General features: G+C 40.3%; 1 protein-coding gene across 1 annotated transcript in view; it reads right to left on the bottom strand.

Annotated features, from left to right (window-relative positions):
* gpr158b (G protein-coupled receptor 158b) overlaps nucleotides 1-17368 on the bottom strand; it is a 59388-nt gene that overhangs the window by 2988 nt on the left and 39032 nt on the right. The window contains exons 7-12 of the mRNA XM_071492117.1: nucleotides 15750-15988; nucleotides 10044-10182; nucleotides 5669-5774; nucleotides 2832-2978; nucleotides 2053-2296; nucleotides 146-702 (exon numbers count right to left, since the gene is read on the bottom strand). Of these exons, the coding sequence (XP_071348218.1) occupies nucleotides 146-702; nucleotides 2053-2296; nucleotides 2832-2978; nucleotides 5669-5774; nucleotides 10044-10182; nucleotides 15750-15988 (1432 nt within the window). The remainder of the gene's footprint in view (nucleotides 1-145; nucleotides 703-2052; nucleotides 2297-2831; nucleotides 2979-5668; nucleotides 5775-10043; nucleotides 10183-15749; nucleotides 15989-17368) is intronic.

Raw genomic sequence — 17368 nt, 5'->3', positions numbered from 1 at the left:
TCCCTCTCAGAAGGGTTCTTGTGACTTTTGTCTGACTTTCGACAATGGATTAATTGATTAACCTACTAAACATTTCGGCACTAGAGCTGAAAAACACAAATGCATCAATAAATTTGTATTTGGAATGTAAATGTGTAAACATCACCTGTTGTTTCATGATGCCCATCTTCAATGGTGTCTTGGAGTACTCCACTGACTGGCTGATGATCATTTTTGGATAATGCTCAGGCGTCTCATCCACCTCCGACAGCATCCTCCCCTCCTGTCCCTTCAGACCCTTCTTACTGGCGTCCTCCACACTCTGCGTCTTGTTGGTAAGCCCCGGCATCTTCTCCTTGGCGCTGGCGATCACACTCAGAGACTTCTGCATGATAGAGGTCCGCAGGTGGACGGGCTTCTTCTCGTGTGTTAAGTTGTGAGCGCTGGCTGATTTCCAGAACAGAGGAACAGACTCGGTGGACTCGGCCGGTTCCAGTCTCGGTGGGGTCGCAGCTGGTTCTAGCTGCTTCTTGGCATGTCTCCGGCCAATGAGGGAACCCAGGAGAGATCCCTCTCCACCGCCTCCAACAGGAGTCATTTTGTCTCCTGCGGTGGAGCCAGTTTGGCTTCCAGTTTCCTCATCCTGGTCACAGACGTGGTCATAGCTGAGTGACTTCTTCAAACCCATGACTTTGTTCTTTAGGGAGTCATCCCGAGGTTTGCCTGAGAGAAGAATAATTAAGAGTCATGCATGAAGTGGTGTAGATCTACCAACATGACTTATTTTCTACTCATTTTAAGTTTATATTTTTAAGTTTATGTAGGGGTGGTTCTGCGGATACCAATGTCGGTTTGTTGGTCAATAAAGTAACTGGACTATCTCAACAATTATTGGATGGATTGCACAGACACTGACAATGATGGATCCTTGTTACTTGGGTGATCCCTGTAGCACCACCAGCAGGTCAAAGTTGTCACCCTAAACGCACAGTATGTAACTTCTGCTGCTAGGGGTTTCTCAATCAAAACAATAATGGGTGACATTGTGAAATAGCGCCACGGGACATCTGATAGGGGCTAGGAGCTGAGACTGCTTACCTTTGTTTCTTTGATAACTTATGATGATATGTACAGGAGGTTTTTACTGGCAGCTCTTCCTCTTCATAACAAACGGATCAGGGGATTAAAACCAGTAGAAACAATGAATAAAGCAGTTTCATGTTTAAACCAGTGATTCAGCGGCGCCCTTCAGTGGACACAGGAGGTCTCAGAGGAGCTGGGAGCTGCTTGACATTTGCCTGGCTTTTTACTCTGATAACTTAAGATACAGGGGTCTGATGACTAAAATCCTCCATCTGGTTACAATATATAGTCAAAAGCCACCAAGGTGTAAAAAGTGTATCTTAAAAATGTGGCTTAAAACTGGTTAAAAGTCAATTTTGAGATTCTGGCAGGCAACCACCATGCAGACGCCTGTGCACAGGGGATATGACGCCACTGACAGGCGACCAAACGAAACCATTACCCTGATTCAAATCACAGATTTCTCTAGGAGAATTGATAATTGCTGTAAATATGTAAGTAACAACTCAACAGGTTAACATGGGTCTAGTCATTTTTGAACATTTTAAAGTGGGAACATTAAAATACATATTCTAACTTTAACCAGTTGAAAATCTCTTCATCTACTACAGGTCCCAGGCAATATAGTCTGAGCTGGTTTCTTTTCTTAATATTCTCAAAGGAGTATTGATAATACAATAGCATTTCTACAGCTGAATCATCATTTTAAAGTTTTTTTAAAGAAATTATGAAATTCAGACAAAACTAGTCACAAATGTTACACAATGAGCACAAAGTGTAAATCTCTCAGATTAGCAGATTAGCAGATTTTGTAAAGAGTTTAAAAATATATCATGGATGCAGACAGTTTTAAGCCCTCCAGGTCCAGGCTCATCTAACAGCTCAGTCATGTTCTTCATTTCAAAGGTGAAACTCAGTGATAGGTTCTCTTCATTTCCATGCTGCTGTTATCACCCTGCCTGAATTAAACAGGTGGAACCAGAGACTTACCGTGATGACTCGGTTCAAACGGGGTTCTCTTCAAGGTGCTGCGGTTGCTGCCGTGTTCGCTGCCGTCCTCACGACTACACTGGCGGTGTATGTGCATCGTCTCTGGGATCTCTGTTATCCGTTTCATCAGGGAGCGGCCCAGGCCTTTCTTGGAGTTGCGCTTCTTTTGGAGATGAGGGTTATTGGCGAGCATCTTCTTGCGTTTGTAGACTTCCAGCTGGGCGTACAGCTTCTTCAACTCATCCTGGAGAAGGAAGGAGACTATAAATGCTGCTACTACATAACTGATTCATATTTTGATGGTCATCTTTCAGGTAAGAATTACTCACATATGATTGATAGCTGGTTACTCAAAACTGTGCTTCTGAATTGTTATGTAAACTGGCAGCCTGAGCAATTTGCAATAGTTTATGAACTGTGTAAAACACGTCAACAATCATAGAAAATTATTTATATTGATAAAACATTTTGCCATTGTTGGGAACTGGTGGCATCAAGAATCAACTGATAACTCTGCTCCACTGAAGAATGGGACATTTTGTGGCTTTGTTGAGTCAAAAAGTGAAATAAGACATTTTTATTTATTATGTCCTCATGAAATATTACTGCACATTGGTGTTCAAAATACTGTAGATCCCTATGTACTGGTAATGGTCAACAGGGATTTGTCTGTGACACTGTCTTTGTAGAAACAGCAGAGACCAGCAGGAATAAAACTAATTCATGTTTGGACTAAAACCAGACTTAATATATGGCTATGACTCTAAATGCTACCTCACCCGTATGTCCTCAGGGTCCAAGCTGTGCTCGCTCCAGGCTGAGGTGATGCTGTTGTTGAGGTAAGAGCCAGATCTTCCCATGTCCAACTCCTCCTCGTAGGCCTCTGTGGCAATGTCATCCCTGGCCTGAGTCCCTTTGGACAGGAACTAAGACAGATGGAGAGCAAGGTTTAAGAATGGCATCAGTGACCCTGCGCAAAGGCTGAGAAAAAGATACACAAGTGGAAATGTAGTTTGTCAAGCAATATGATCTCGGGCCTACAGGAAGCTTTTTTTTTTTTAAAAGAGTGATTAGATGTATTGAATTGACAGAATGAATAAGATGACTAAAAGGGCCATTTAAGGTGGAATGGAGGTGAACAACATTTTCCTGCGGCAAAATATTTTACCAACATAGATTTAATGTCATGTAAAAGTTACTTTCCTGCCCACAGACAACACTTTCTATACTGGTACCAGGTAAATGTGCAGGAATAAAATGAGGAAAACCACTGCTGCTAAAGAAAGCTACACAAGTATTCAACCAATTAAAAGTTGAGTCGAAGTAAAACATTTAAACATAAGTTACTCAAGTTAGTTTCAATGTTTCTTTCAATACTTTAAAAAAAAAAATCTTTTTTTCTATGCAACTATGCAAACTGTGTATAACAAATTCAGTTTTCAGTGTTTGCAGGCACTAATCTCCTCCACAGTTGGATTCCAATGTACAGAAGCAAAAGGTGAGACGAGGTTAAATTATTACAAAGATACAATAAACTGAGAAGACAGAAAGATTTCCATGGGCCAAATTGTTTAGCTTTGCTTAAATAACAAATCTAGGAACAAATGAGAGAGCAGATATTTAGCTGAGATTCAAGAACAGACGCTGGGTGAGATTAGCATCCTCCCATTATGCTTAATTATCCCAGTGTACTCAACTGACTAGCACTTCTGAGGTGCCTAATTAAGAAAGAATGAAAGAACAGAGAGCGCTGATGGTGTATTGCATTTCTCACACAGCAGGAGAATTAAATGTTTTCCATCAGACTTGAGAGATTGCACATGAAGATGCCCATGGGGATGCTTAGCTAAATTAAAATAACCACTAACGCAGTTTGAATGAGTTTAAGGTAATGGTAGCAAATGTGTCTGTGTCTGTCTGTGTTCCAGATTGCTAATATCAAATGAAGTTAAGATGATTAATGAAGTGTTTTGTATACAAGCTACAGTACAGCTGTAGCCTTAAAGGAAAATCCTCTGTGCTGAATATAATCTCCATTACAACTGCAGGATTTTCCAAGAAATATTATTATAAGAAAGAATAGTAAGATGTCATTACGCAGCACTTTCTATGTGAGCTGCTCTCTGCTTTGTCTCTCTGACTAGTTTCCAATCAGATATTGTAGATACCTGAACTCAGTGGAGTAATAGTTAAACTTGAGCAAAGAAAACTACTTTTTGTTAGCACGTAAGTTATAGTTTCATCATCACTCACAGAGTAATTTCATTTGAGTAAACTAAAGTCTATTTTGTGCTCAGTGAATGTATTGGCATTTTTGTTATTCCTCATTTAATGCACAACTATAACCCTTTTCACTCACTTTCACACATTTGCACTCTCTAAACTTCCCTTCTCTGGGCACTTTCTGACCCATGGATACCCGCTCACAGTGAACTTATATGGATATGAATCTCCAAAAAATGCAAATGTGAAGCTAAAATGCAAATAAAATGACTAAGCATTTTTTTTTTGTTTCCCACATTAAATTACTCTTTTTATGTGAATAATTTCTCTACTTAGTATAATTTATGCGATTGCAAAAACATCTCCCACTGGGCACAAATATAATTCCATAAAACTTGAGGTCATGATTGTATTTGTTGATTTTTAAAAAGGAATATGGTCTCTTCAGTTAAGTGTCAGGTAACAGCAGAGGTATATGGTATAGGAGAAGATAATCTATAATAAGTACTAACGGCTATTATTCAATCTAAACAATCTAAAATACTATGAGTAAAAGTCCTGCATTAAAAATCACCTAAGTAAAATTACATATGATGCAGACTATTGGTAGATGCTACAATTTACAGATGCTTCCAGAACAACATGCAGGCAGTTGTTAGATGCCAGCTACAGCATACCTCATCAAGGGCCCCATTTAGAGGGCATTTGGGGCAGCAGCAGTAGACTGTTTACTGTTTTTATGGGAGGTTTAAGGGGGTTAATAGTTGTCATTGCAAAATGTGCCAACATGAGGGTCCATCAGGGGCCCCTTTTCCCCTTTGGTGCCCCAAACATTTGATGGTGCACCTCTGAAATAACATGACAAGTGTCGAAAGGAAATCTCTATTTAGCAGAATCTCTAACAACTCATAGACATTCGAAATACGACAAGGAGCCCAACTACACACTTTTATATATATGAGCCAGTCAAAAATGCCGGAAACCAGTGGTTTATGAGCATATCATTATTATCTGTTTTATGCAAAATCCTAATCTGTAAAATAAGCACTGACTCCAGCTGTCAGATGAATGTAGTGGAGTAGAAATATAAAGGAGCAGAAAATTGAAACACTCCAGTACATGTATCTCAAAACTGTACTTAAACTCAGTCCTTAAATAAATGAAACTCATTATTTTTCACCACCAAAAAAATATAATTCTTCCTCTTGCAAATCTTTTTCTGCTGTCAAAATGTCCGATTGCTCATGCACAGTGGGCTCAGGCACAAATATACTTACATAGGATTTAACATGGAGTTGGTGGTAAAGCCTTAGAAATTGCCTCTGTTAATTGTTAACCAGCAGCCCAGTAAAGAGCTGACATGTTTCATGAGCTCCAGATACTAAAGTGTTACCTTTGGAACAAGCAGCAGGCACAGAGTCACAGTCACAGTCAGATGAGTGTGAGCAAAGAACAACATGAGCATCCAGTCAGGGTGCAGTCCAGGCACCAGAGAGAACCTGCAGGAAAAACATCAACAGGAGAGATTCTGTTCATTCATCACCACTTTATCAAAGTTTATATTTGAAAGCAGCTGAACTGAGTACTTGTCTGTGAAATATGCTCAGTCACACATACACACAAACATTAAAAGCAGCCCTTAGTGAATCTCTGGATGAGAACAGAATGAAATGTACCACAAACCCTGAGGCGTAAAAAAAAAAAAAAACTAACTGTAAACAGAGCCTTAAAAGCAAAACTGTGTGAAAATTATGAAAGTAGCGATTTATTGGAACCAGTTCTCTCCTTTAGAGAGGCAATCTGCAGAGGTTATGAAAAATGTGTTCACTTTCAGTTGGTTTTGAGGGAAATACAGTTATTTGTGCTGAGGCTAGATACATTTTGAATGCTTAATGTTGTCGAGCCTCAGGTAGCTGCCAAAATAAACACCTGAGAATACCAGACATAAGTTTGTAGCCACACTAGAGGCTAATATACTTCAACAGAAGATATTTTACTTTGTGTTTATTGCCAATTAACAAACGTTAGAGAGCTAACACCCAATACTAAAATGTTGAACAAGATAAACATTATACTACAAAGTAGCATTGGAATTGTGAACATGTTCGCATGATGTTAGCATTTAGCTTAAAGCACCACGGTGCCTAAATACAGAGCTGCTAGTATACCTGTAGACGCTTTAATCTTGTTTTCTATTATTCTCTACTGTCTACAAAATGTTAGATAGTGTTATTCATCACCCAAAACCATGATTCTGTGCGACAAAAAGGTGCAGTAAAGTACAGCATGACCCTGTGATATGTCACCTCTTTTGTCCCCAGGTAGCCATGCTGTAAAAAAAAAAAATAAAAAATACACGGACAAAATCAAAACCTCTACTATCTAGACACAGAGCAGGAACTGGCTATTATAAGTTACCTTATATTTATAGTGTACCTAGACTTGATTGTACATCTTGTCAGAGTATCACAGACAATTTCTTATACCCAAAGGCAGACTTTATGTAGAATGGAGACTGATGTGATTTTGTAAATCCTTGCTGCCACTTACTGCCTGCCCTTCCTAATCACATCAAAACTGATTTTACCACTTTTTTTTTTTAAAGCCTGGCACAGTCAGGGTCCTGCTTACATTTGTGGCATGTTCAGCCCTATCAGCTTTATCTCTATTTGAGATTCTCTGACACAGGGCAAAGTAAATTAGTCACATTGTTTTGAAAAGTTTTTATAAAAATCTACAGAGCAGAGAAGAGATATATTTTGTTTCTGTCACCATCAGCAAAACACCAAGTCAGATAATTTAGCACAAAAGTATTGTGCCCCATTTCTGTCACCTCTACCTCAATTCAGACGTGTGCAGTTCGTCAAAGCTCATCGCAGCGATTTTGGTAGCTTGTGGTTTCTTTACAAGACTTTATGTCATCATTACTATTATTGTAGCTGTTTTAAATCATAGTTGGTATTGTATCCATGAGCAGTGAAACGGGTAAGTGCTCCAATTATTGCTGGAGAATGTGAAAAGGTGCACAAAAACTTAAATGGGCTCTAACAAGTAGCTGCATTTTGGCATCAACTTTCCACAGCCAATCAAAGCCAGACACGATGACAGATAAATCAATGCAATTATTTTGGAGGTATCGAGCTAAGAGTGTTGTGTATTTTGTGAGTGTCTCTTTGTGCCAGCATGAAAACCTTCAGTTTGTGTGTATGTGTGAGAGTGTGATCAAGAAATAGTGTGAGTTGTTTCCAATCATTCATCAGAGATCTGCCAAGGTGGCTCAGAGGTTGTTGGCCCTTTACTCCTAATAAACACATTCACATTCATAATTCATTAGACATCCAAGAGTAAAGTGTGTGTGTGTGTGTGTGTGTGTGTGTGTGTGTTTTTATCATCCCTACCCCACCACACAAACACATCACATTCCCCACAAGTCCACCCTTATCTCTAGACCGCAGCAGCAGACTGACTCTGTCAGCTCACAGAAAAAAACTCTCTAATGTTTTATTCCCCAGCAAGCAAGAACAGCTTGATTTATAACACTTTCACTGTGATGATGAAGGTGTACCCACTGGACTTTTTGGTTTCTTAACAGATTAAAAGGATGTGATCTTTTCCTTTTTGTCCCACTGAGCACAATAGACGTCTGCCTAAATGAAAAAGTATTCAATCAGGAACAGCTTTATCAGAAGTGTGACAAATGGAACTTTTTGCTGGAGGCTTCAGCAGGCGCTCCATAAAATTCACCTGACCACTTTTATTTCCACTGCAGCAGGACTGACAAAGAAGTGTGTGGTTTAGGAATCGTGTAAAAGTTTGACTATTCCTAACTGCACCATTCTACACTGTAGTTTCCTTTTAAAATCAGTTAGTCAAAACCCGTATATTCAAACACAGGCACATTAAACCAGCTTGTTGGACATACAGTGTAAGCTCTCAAGAGGCGCACGAGAATGTGTAGATGTAAGTGAGTCAGGGTCCAAGTCACATCTGATTTGGCTGTACATCCAAACCCGACAATTTTGATCCATTTAACTTATTGTCCTTTCAGCTAACACACTGCTAACAGTTGCCTCTGTGCACATCCAGCAGACACCTACAAACAGTATCATTTCTTTGGAGTAGTGGCCACTTGGTGAATATTCAGCTCTGTTTTGGTCTCCACTAACTCCTGAGCTGATAAATGCTCCACTGTGTTCTTCAGCGAGTCGCTAACTTTGTCTGTCTGCTATTTGATGTTGGGAACGTACTGTACAGTAGGTTTATTACAGTTTTCTGCCTGATATGGCCGAGAACAACTCGGAAGAGAAAAGTGGGAGCGAATACAGTGAAAATAGTACCATTTTTGACCAGGGGCCATAATACAGAAACCTCCCAACTTGCAGATCCTATCTGAACTGTTTTATAGTCTATATTTCTATCCTAACTAACTTTAGGAATCCTATCTTATCTTACCTCATCCTATCTTATCTCTGGTTAGGAAATACTTAATACTCAACCCAACATCAGTTATCAACTTTTATGTCTGTTACCTAGCAACCAACGCTACTCTTCTCTTATCTCAGGTATTTTAATTGAAACTTACAAAACATGGAAGTAAAACAATGAGTACTTAACTTCAAAACAGATGACTGAGAAGTGTTGGTAACATCTGAAAAAAATCCAGAGTTGTTCTTTTTGGGAAATTTACAACAATGCTACCTCTGTAGATAAGAGAGAGACAGTGGGCTACTTGTTTCTGTAATACCAAACAGGGAAACATCCTATTCTGTAGTCATCCTATCTTAACTCAAGATTTAAACATTTTGTAAACGTGGTTTTAAGCAATAATAGAGCAGCAGACCTACCAATACCAAAACCAATACCTAAGTCACTTCCCCTCTATGTGGGTTGTAACCTAAGTTTCTCTGTTCTTTGTTTTGGTAGTCGGTCTGGTCGGGCGTGCATGTTAGAGCACTTGTGTATGTTATTGCGTGTAAGTCCCTCCTGTTAAACCACTGGCCCTCTTCCAGTTTACAAACACACAGTCCAAGGCTTAATTTCTTCCCCAGTCCGATGATGGAGACAATACTGGTCTGGCTTTAATTTATTTTACTGGAGAGTGGCTTTAATTCAGCTCTTACCTAAATGTATTTTCAAGAAAATTCCTAAAAAAGAAATTTAAAATACTGAAGAAGGTGCCTAACTGAATACAACACTGTAACAAGAGCAGTTGCTTCCCACCTCTGTGAGAGACAGACAGAGAGTTACACGGCACAGAGTTTATTCTGGGCTCTGGCACAGTAGATGTATGCTGTGTCTCTGCCTAGGGAAGACATTTTTTATTCACCTCCTTTAAAGTGGCTTACACTGCGCTCTGCTGACAGTGTTGATTTCCCTGATGAAGGGGGTGGGTGAACTCTGCCTTTCATCTGACATGTTCAACACTTGTAATGCCCATGCTAACAGGCAAATATCCCTGTGATTATGATTAAACAACAGCTTGTGCTGCAAGACCGGGTAAAGTCATCCAAGGCCCTCGCCATTATTCATGCCATTTCCTCATTACTGTCACAGAGATGTTCATCAAGTCAAAGTGTGACATGTCATTGTTCTACAGTCTCAGCTCTGTTTCGTTCCTCTTTTATGTGCCCCTCTGTAGATCTTTTCCTTTTTCTGTCTCAATCAACAAGAGGACAAGATTTCGCCATTCACATCTCACCACACATCACTTTCTCTCACCTACTGTTCATGCCCACTGATGCTTGTCCCACCCCATTTTCCTTTCTCACCTGATGATGTGGAAAATGGCTGATATGAGGAGCTCATTGTAGATGGCCACAGCCATGTAACGTGGTTCATGGAAAGCTGAGGGTACAGTGCGAACAGCGTAGCAGAGGTAGACGCCCCACAGCAGGAACAGGAACTCCGCTGAGCAACAGAAGAAACAAACAAAAGAGGTCACAGAGACGGTTAGATGACATAACTTGATTTAAAGTTGTTGTTGTCTTTAACTTCTATTATCTCTGTCTGTGTTTCCCGCTCAGAAGCAGTGGCAATGTACCAACTCACCCTTCAGCACAATGGTGAAAAAGTAGTGGTTCAACATTTTTGACCAAAAACACACATTCACTTTCTTTCAAAGAGTTCGATGAAAAGATTGATACCACTCTCATGTCTCTAAGATAAATACAAAGCTGGAGCTGGGAGGAGCTCACCTTAGCCACCTGGCATACAGAGAGGAAGCAGGAGGAGACAGATAGCCTGGCTCTGTCCAAATTAATTTATCTGCCCAGCCAGCCAAAAAGGTTTTCGTTTACCATACACTCAAAAAATATTTAGCCTAATATTTAAGATTTATGTATTTGAATTGCATATAAGATTTCCATCCATTTGGATTACACAGTTTTAACATAAACAAACTAATAAACTTTATGTGATGCATATTTATCAAACATAAATGAAACAAGTAAGAATGAGATTTTACCTGATTATTAAGCCTTTCAAATATACTGGATTTATATTGTGACATAAATGTCATTCTTACTTCTTATGCATCACATTATGTTTATTAGTTAAAGTTAGTTAAATCTTAACTATTAGGCTGAATATTATCTGGAGACTCAATGATACCACACAAAGGAAGCAGACTGTAACTAAAGATTTTGGAATTCCCCCATTAAACTTTTATTTTTACTTCTCTGTTTGTGTACAGATTAAACAAAAAAGACACATGTTATATAGTTAGCTGTAACGAGAGTGACTAGATTTTTTTTAACCTTTGGACAGATCCAAGCTAACTGTTCCCTTATGTTTCTAGTCTTTATGCTAAGCTAGGCTAATCGCCTCCTGCATGATACTTAATGGTCAGACATGAAAGTGGTATCAGTCTCATCTCACTCTCAGAAAAAAAAAAAAAAAAAGCTCTAAAATATATTTTCCAAAATGTTGAGTTATTCCTCCGAGAGCTGATACATTCAGTCTGTTTAACTACACTGTTGTTATACTGCTATACTGTTTTTCACCCCATATTGACCCTAGTTTGACACCAGACACTGACGGTGTTAACGTAGTTCCAAATTAAGCCGTTCCTAATTTAGCACGATTTCCCAGTGTTTGAAGTGTTTCCCCCAAAATGAAGCAGCTGCTTCCTCGACTGCTTGTTGACACATCCCTGCTATCGCCTAATCTCACCAAGGTCACACAGCCCAATGACGATCTGCAGGGAAGATGCATTTAAAACGCTGGCTGGCTTCATGGCTATCAACATATGTCAGAATCACCACAGTGTATGTTCACAGCCCGCACATTATCATCTAAATTGTTGGTGTAATGAAATTTTAAACAGCATCAGTTGTAAAAATCAATAGCAATTCTTTTGGAAGTCATGAAGAGGATTCCTTGAAGGATACTGCATTTTGGAGGTATGAAATTATGTCCTGGAGCAGTCTAATACATCTTGTACTTGCTGCTCCCTGGTGTAGAACAAAAAGATGATGCTTCTTTTACTGCTGGTAGAAAAAAAGAATATGTTTGCATATAAAACATATTTTTAGTTATAATGTACTGAATTCCAAGTCAGCATCACAAAGTCAGAGGTTTTCCTCTGATACAGTCTACACAAACTTGTTGTGTTGTTTGCAGACAGCAAATAGAACCAAGAACTGGGCCGAGGACAGTGTTGACATATGAGTTCATAAAGTCTTTACAGCGATTACAGACAATTAATATTCATGAATAGGCCTAGTCTATAAATCATCACCAATTACATGGTGCTTAGCCTCTGAATCGGGATGCATGGAGAGCTGCTCGCAAGAGGGAAAGGATAACAATTCCAACTAATGCAGATTAATTGCATATTCAAATTAATTGTTTATTGCTGACATTATCAATACGTTTTTGCATCAGCTCTGTTTTGCTTCACATTGCAGGACAAAATGGGATGATTTATTCATTTTTAGACAGACATGTGTTTCTTTGTCGGCATTATGATAAAACAAGCAAAAACGCTGAAAAGCAATTAGATTAATTCCCACAAACATGACGTGCACCGTGACTTGAGTATTGTTAAAAATCCTTCGCAGGGTGGTTCCTGTCCTTCACTGCAGCCTCAGCACACCGGTGTGTTCTCACTGTCTGTCAGAGTGAGCAGCGGGGCTTCCTCATTTTCTGCCTTCTCTGGTTTTCACAAGCAAATGCAAACTGACACACACACACACACACACACACACACACACACACACACACACACACAGATGCAGAAACACAAACAGAGGGATTGTTGTGCTCTATGTGATTAATTCCATTTAAAGTGATGTGTCTCTCACACACATACTTTCTCTGGAGATGTTCCTGTTCTTCTGCCCCGTCTCCAGAGTGTCCTTAGCTGTCCTCCCTTCACCAGCTCCCTCTTCCTCTCAAGTCCCCCCTCTCCTCGGTTTGTGGAAAACTCTCCTTGCATCGCTGCTCACATCCCTACAAGCCTCATACTTCACAGTCTCCTCTTTTCCTTTTCCCTGCCACTCCCATCTTTCCTTCTCCCTGTCTGCCTGTCTATAAGTTTTCAGAGGCAGACTGAGCATTTCTTAGGGATCCATCCTTTCCCTCTTTCCAAACAGGATTAGTGTCCCCTGCTGTCAGACCAGCTTCAGTGAGGTGCCCATCACTGCCTCCTGCTTCAAGAATCTGTCATCAGGAAGTGACTGCAACGCACACACAAGGCCGTCTGGGACTTGAGAGATACTTGAAGGATAGTACCCGCAACTTCTCAACAGCCCAATCATTCTTCATTCTTGTTAGCTGGTGAATTTGATAAATTCTGGGTTAGGGACTGTGCAAAATCATTAGTCGGGGTCAGAAAAGGAGGAGGGTTGTGTATTTTTTTTCCCAAAAGGGTTGGTTGTATGACTTTTGGGAGAGCAGAGGGTGGTTGTCCAAAAAAGCCTTTTGTGTACACCATGGACCAAATTGGTGAGTTTGACCATATTTAGAGGAAATCAATCATGTCTCTGTATCGGAGCTTCATTTTTCACCTCTCAGTTAGCAGGAAACTGGTAGAACCCTAATGCCATAAAAAAAAAAAAAACCAAAACAAAAAAAGGTAGACATCATCATATCTTTATAGTTAGTAGGAACAGGGCATTATCATCTATGCCAACCCTAATACTATCCACTGATTAATCTCATAATGTCCAATTTGGGTTAAATAAAAATGGTAATACATTATAATATATTTAATTAAAATCTTAAAATTGGGAGTTGAGATATTAGGTGCGAGCCTGACGCAGTTTATTTCAAGGACAAGTGAAGGGTCCAAAGCAAATATTAATAACCCTGCAAATTAGGTCAGAAATAAGGTTTAGCCCCCTCGCCATCTAAATAATTTCTGTTCAGTCCCTAAATGACTGCTAATGCAGGCCAAAACTGGTAACATTAGGGATATCTCAATTAAAAAAACAATTCTTAGAGTCTGGGTCAATAACATTTAATGTGTGGCTTGGTTAGAAATATATATCATTTATGATCTATGGATTAATGTGAATCAAAAGACTGGGAAACTCAAAGTGGTGAGAGCAGAATATGAAAAGTGAGGATGAAATATGTAAGAAAGCAGAACAGAGTATGGACACTAAAGGTGAAGCTGCAGTCGCAACAATATAACATTCAAAAATATTTCATTAAAGCAGTTTATTTCACTTCAGTTGAGATAACAAATCCCACAGATTGTGCTTAGGTTTGCTTCCATATGTTTTATGATGTTTCATACTACATTACTCCACTTTATTCTGGGATAGATTATTGCCTAGTTAAAACTTGATAGGCTCATCCTCTGGAAAGCCCTTTGAGACACGCTGGTAAAAAGCTTTATAAATAAATGAGACATTTAAGGATACCTTCTGCCCTCTTGAGTTATTCTGCTTTTAATGCTGGTGGCAGCCCTACTTACTGTAAGAGGAGGGCACGCCATCTTGTTTATTAGAACGTTCCTTTGTTACCCTAACATGTAGTACATTCATTAAACTGTTTGTGGGGGAAATTAAATGAAAAAATGGAGAATATCATCAAAATTCACAACTGCATCTATTTACCATCAAGTTCAGAGCAGAGGTTTTTCAAAATGCTGCTTCAAAGGTAATAAACAGACATATCAAAACACATTAATAACAATAATAATAACTTTATTTGTATAGCACCTTTCATGAAAAGATTAAAGATCAAAAACTAAAATGAAAATAAAACATAACAATAAGTTTATAGCACGGTTCTAACAATCAGTCAGTAATATCTTTTAGCTGGCAGATTGTGTGTTGTGGAGCATTTTACAGCTTCCTTAAAGAGGCAGCTGTGTTTATCTCCAACAAGCAGCACACCACAGCAGAGCAGTTTATCATATTTATATAAAATCAAGACTCCCCTGGCCTGTACCTGTTTATTTCTGCCTGACATGAACAACAATGGAGCCACTGTGCTTAAGACTCGCTGGAAATTTCATGATGCAGTTTAACGACTTCAAGTGTTTAAACCATTTACTGTCGGTACCATCAGCTCCCACACAGTACAGGAGAAGACTGCTCTGCCCACAACAGATGAGTTGCCAGTGGTGCAACTCCACTATTGAAACTCAATTCTGTGAGGTCGGAGAACGTCTTTTTGCCTCACTGTGCCCATCAGTTTCTGAACTGTAGACTCTTTACTTTTGAGCTGGTACAGGAGCCTCAGGACCTTAAAGCTTTAGAACTTAGAAACTTATTTTCAGAGATGCCACCAGTCCCCGTAGAAAAGGTTATGAGAAAAACTTTCCCAAGAAAATCTGTCAGCCGTACTCTCTTACATTTCTCTGCATTTTCATTTAGTCTACTTCAAGAAAACTTTTTAAAATATCATACTGAATGAATCTGTGGCATATCAAAACAAGTTAATTGGGCCTGAATTTTGCACTGTTTACAGTCATATTTACTCACTACCCCTGCCTTTGTTGGCGTTGCTATGTGTGTGTTGGGGTGTTACCGCCACCTGTAGATCAGAGGAACGATATGAAACCATCGGTGGGAACATGTACTGTGTCACCAAAAAACTGGAGACCACCTCATAAAAATATTGCTCTATAGTAATATCAGTGGTCAGAAACGACACAGGGTACCTTTAAGTTACTCTTTAATGACTAAACTCTCTCACAGAATACGAGATACCATTTGAAGCAGCTTTTCAGGAATGAGTAGAGTTCAAGCATTCACAACCAAAATGTTCCACTAGTGTTACCAAACAAATTTTTCCCTCTCACCCTGCCTGCAGCTTTTTTCCAAAAGTAAAGTTTCTAAACTAAATTTAATCTTAAGCCTCACCCAAGAAGCTTACACCCAAGCTGTAAGCCCAAAAGCTCCTTACAGTGAAGTGGTAAGTGGCACCAGAATTTCCTCATTCTGGATGATTTCTTGTCCTGTAGACATCAATACACAGTGGCCACATGTAAACACACACACACACACACACACACTTACCGACGGCCATCATGTAGTCCCATCGGTCCAGCAGGCACATGCTGAACTGTAGTCCCTCCGGGGTGAGGCCTGCAGCGATCAGGGCCCGACTCAGCTCAGGATTCTGGCACACGGCGGACGTCCAGGCCACCAGGAACCACAGCACCACCAGCAGAATTACCCCCAGCAGCCGCACGACACGCCAGCTGGTCATGTAAGGTGTCCTCTGGGCCGTGCGGGACAGGAACACCTTTAATACTCTGGGAGACATGTCCACTTGAATTAAAAGGAGCAGGGAGACAGGACACTGTTATTTCAATCCATTCATGCACATTAAGTGTGTTTGGTTTAATTCATGGTGTAATATCTCTGGCGCTGCAGGGAGGACGGAGCTACAGAGCACAGTGTGAAAGGAAATTTAAGCACATGTACTTTTCTCGTGGGTGCACAAGGGTGATTATTAACACATTAGATAAAATGTATGCAGAGGCAGTTTATTTATAAGTTGCACAGTGTTTAAAGTCTATACTGCCTGCCTCTGTACAGGGAATTAAAAATGCAGCCGATCAGCCAGAATAGTTGAAGTAGCATATAGTTATCTGTTGCTGGAGAAGTAGAGCTATATGCAGAGAAATCTGCCACGTACTCCAGACGTACAGAAAAATCAGTTCTCTGTTTGCTGTGCTCATCTGCCGTCTCTCGACCAGACTGTGACAAATCTATCTCATCTCTGATATATTCAGTGGGACCGGGCTGTAAGAGCTTGCCCACAGGGCACACTTCACACCCAGCGAGCTCGGAAGAAAATCAAATTGGTAATTTTGCCAAGGGAACACTTTGGCCGGCCTTTGACCTCCTTCTCTCATTTCAGCAACACTTGCTCGGAGCTGAAGAGCAGGAAGCGTGTGTGTGTGTCTGTGTGTGTGTGTGTGTGTGTGTGTGTGTGTGAATAGATACTTCAGTAGGCAGACGCTGATAGACAGGACCTGATGTGAAATTCAAATGTGCCTTTTGGTAAGACTGCATGCATATGAGTGTGCGCACAAGTGAGAGGGAACTGAATTATTGAGACTAAGAAAGGCTAATTCATAGGGCAAGGTAATATGAGGAGAGGAGATGGGAGAGAGGAAAGAGGACACAGGAAAGAGGAGAGGAGATAGGAGGAGATAAGGAAGGGAGACATGGGGGGAGCTTATAGGACAAGAAGAGGAGACAAGAGGAAGAGAGAGAAGGACACAAGGAGAGAGGAGAGGAAACAAAATGAGGTGAGGTGGGCCTATTTTTAATTTTATCTTTCAGTTTGCATCATCCATCCATAAGCTATACTGCTTATCCTTTGAGGTTGGCGGCGGGGGCTGGAGCCAATCCCGGTGGACGCTGGGTGAGGACGGGGTACGCCCTGGACAGTCTATCACCGGCCTGACACACACACACACAGGCATTTTAGAGTCGCCAATTAACAGAACAGTGGCTTTGTACTGTGGGAGGAAACCCATGCAGGCACAAGGAGAACATGCAGCTCCACACAGAAAGGCCCAGAACCACCTCGCTGTGAGGTGACAGCGCTAACCACTGCACCACCAGGCTGCTAACCTTTAAGTTAGTTGCCTTGCTATAATTAGAGAGAGAGATAATTCAGA

This window comes from Trachinotus anak, unplaced genomic scaffold (assembly GCF_046630095.1).
Source record: "Trachinotus anak isolate AG129_WGS33_773 ecotype Australia unplaced genomic scaffold, CSIRO_AGI_Tana_v1 ptg000012l, whole genome shotgun sequence".
Lineage (NCBI taxonomy): Eukaryota > Metazoa > Chordata > Actinopteri > Carangiformes > Carangidae > Trachinotus > Trachinotus anak.
Note: the sequence above shows the minus strand (reverse complement) of the source record. Positions and strands in the feature narration are given on the sequence as shown.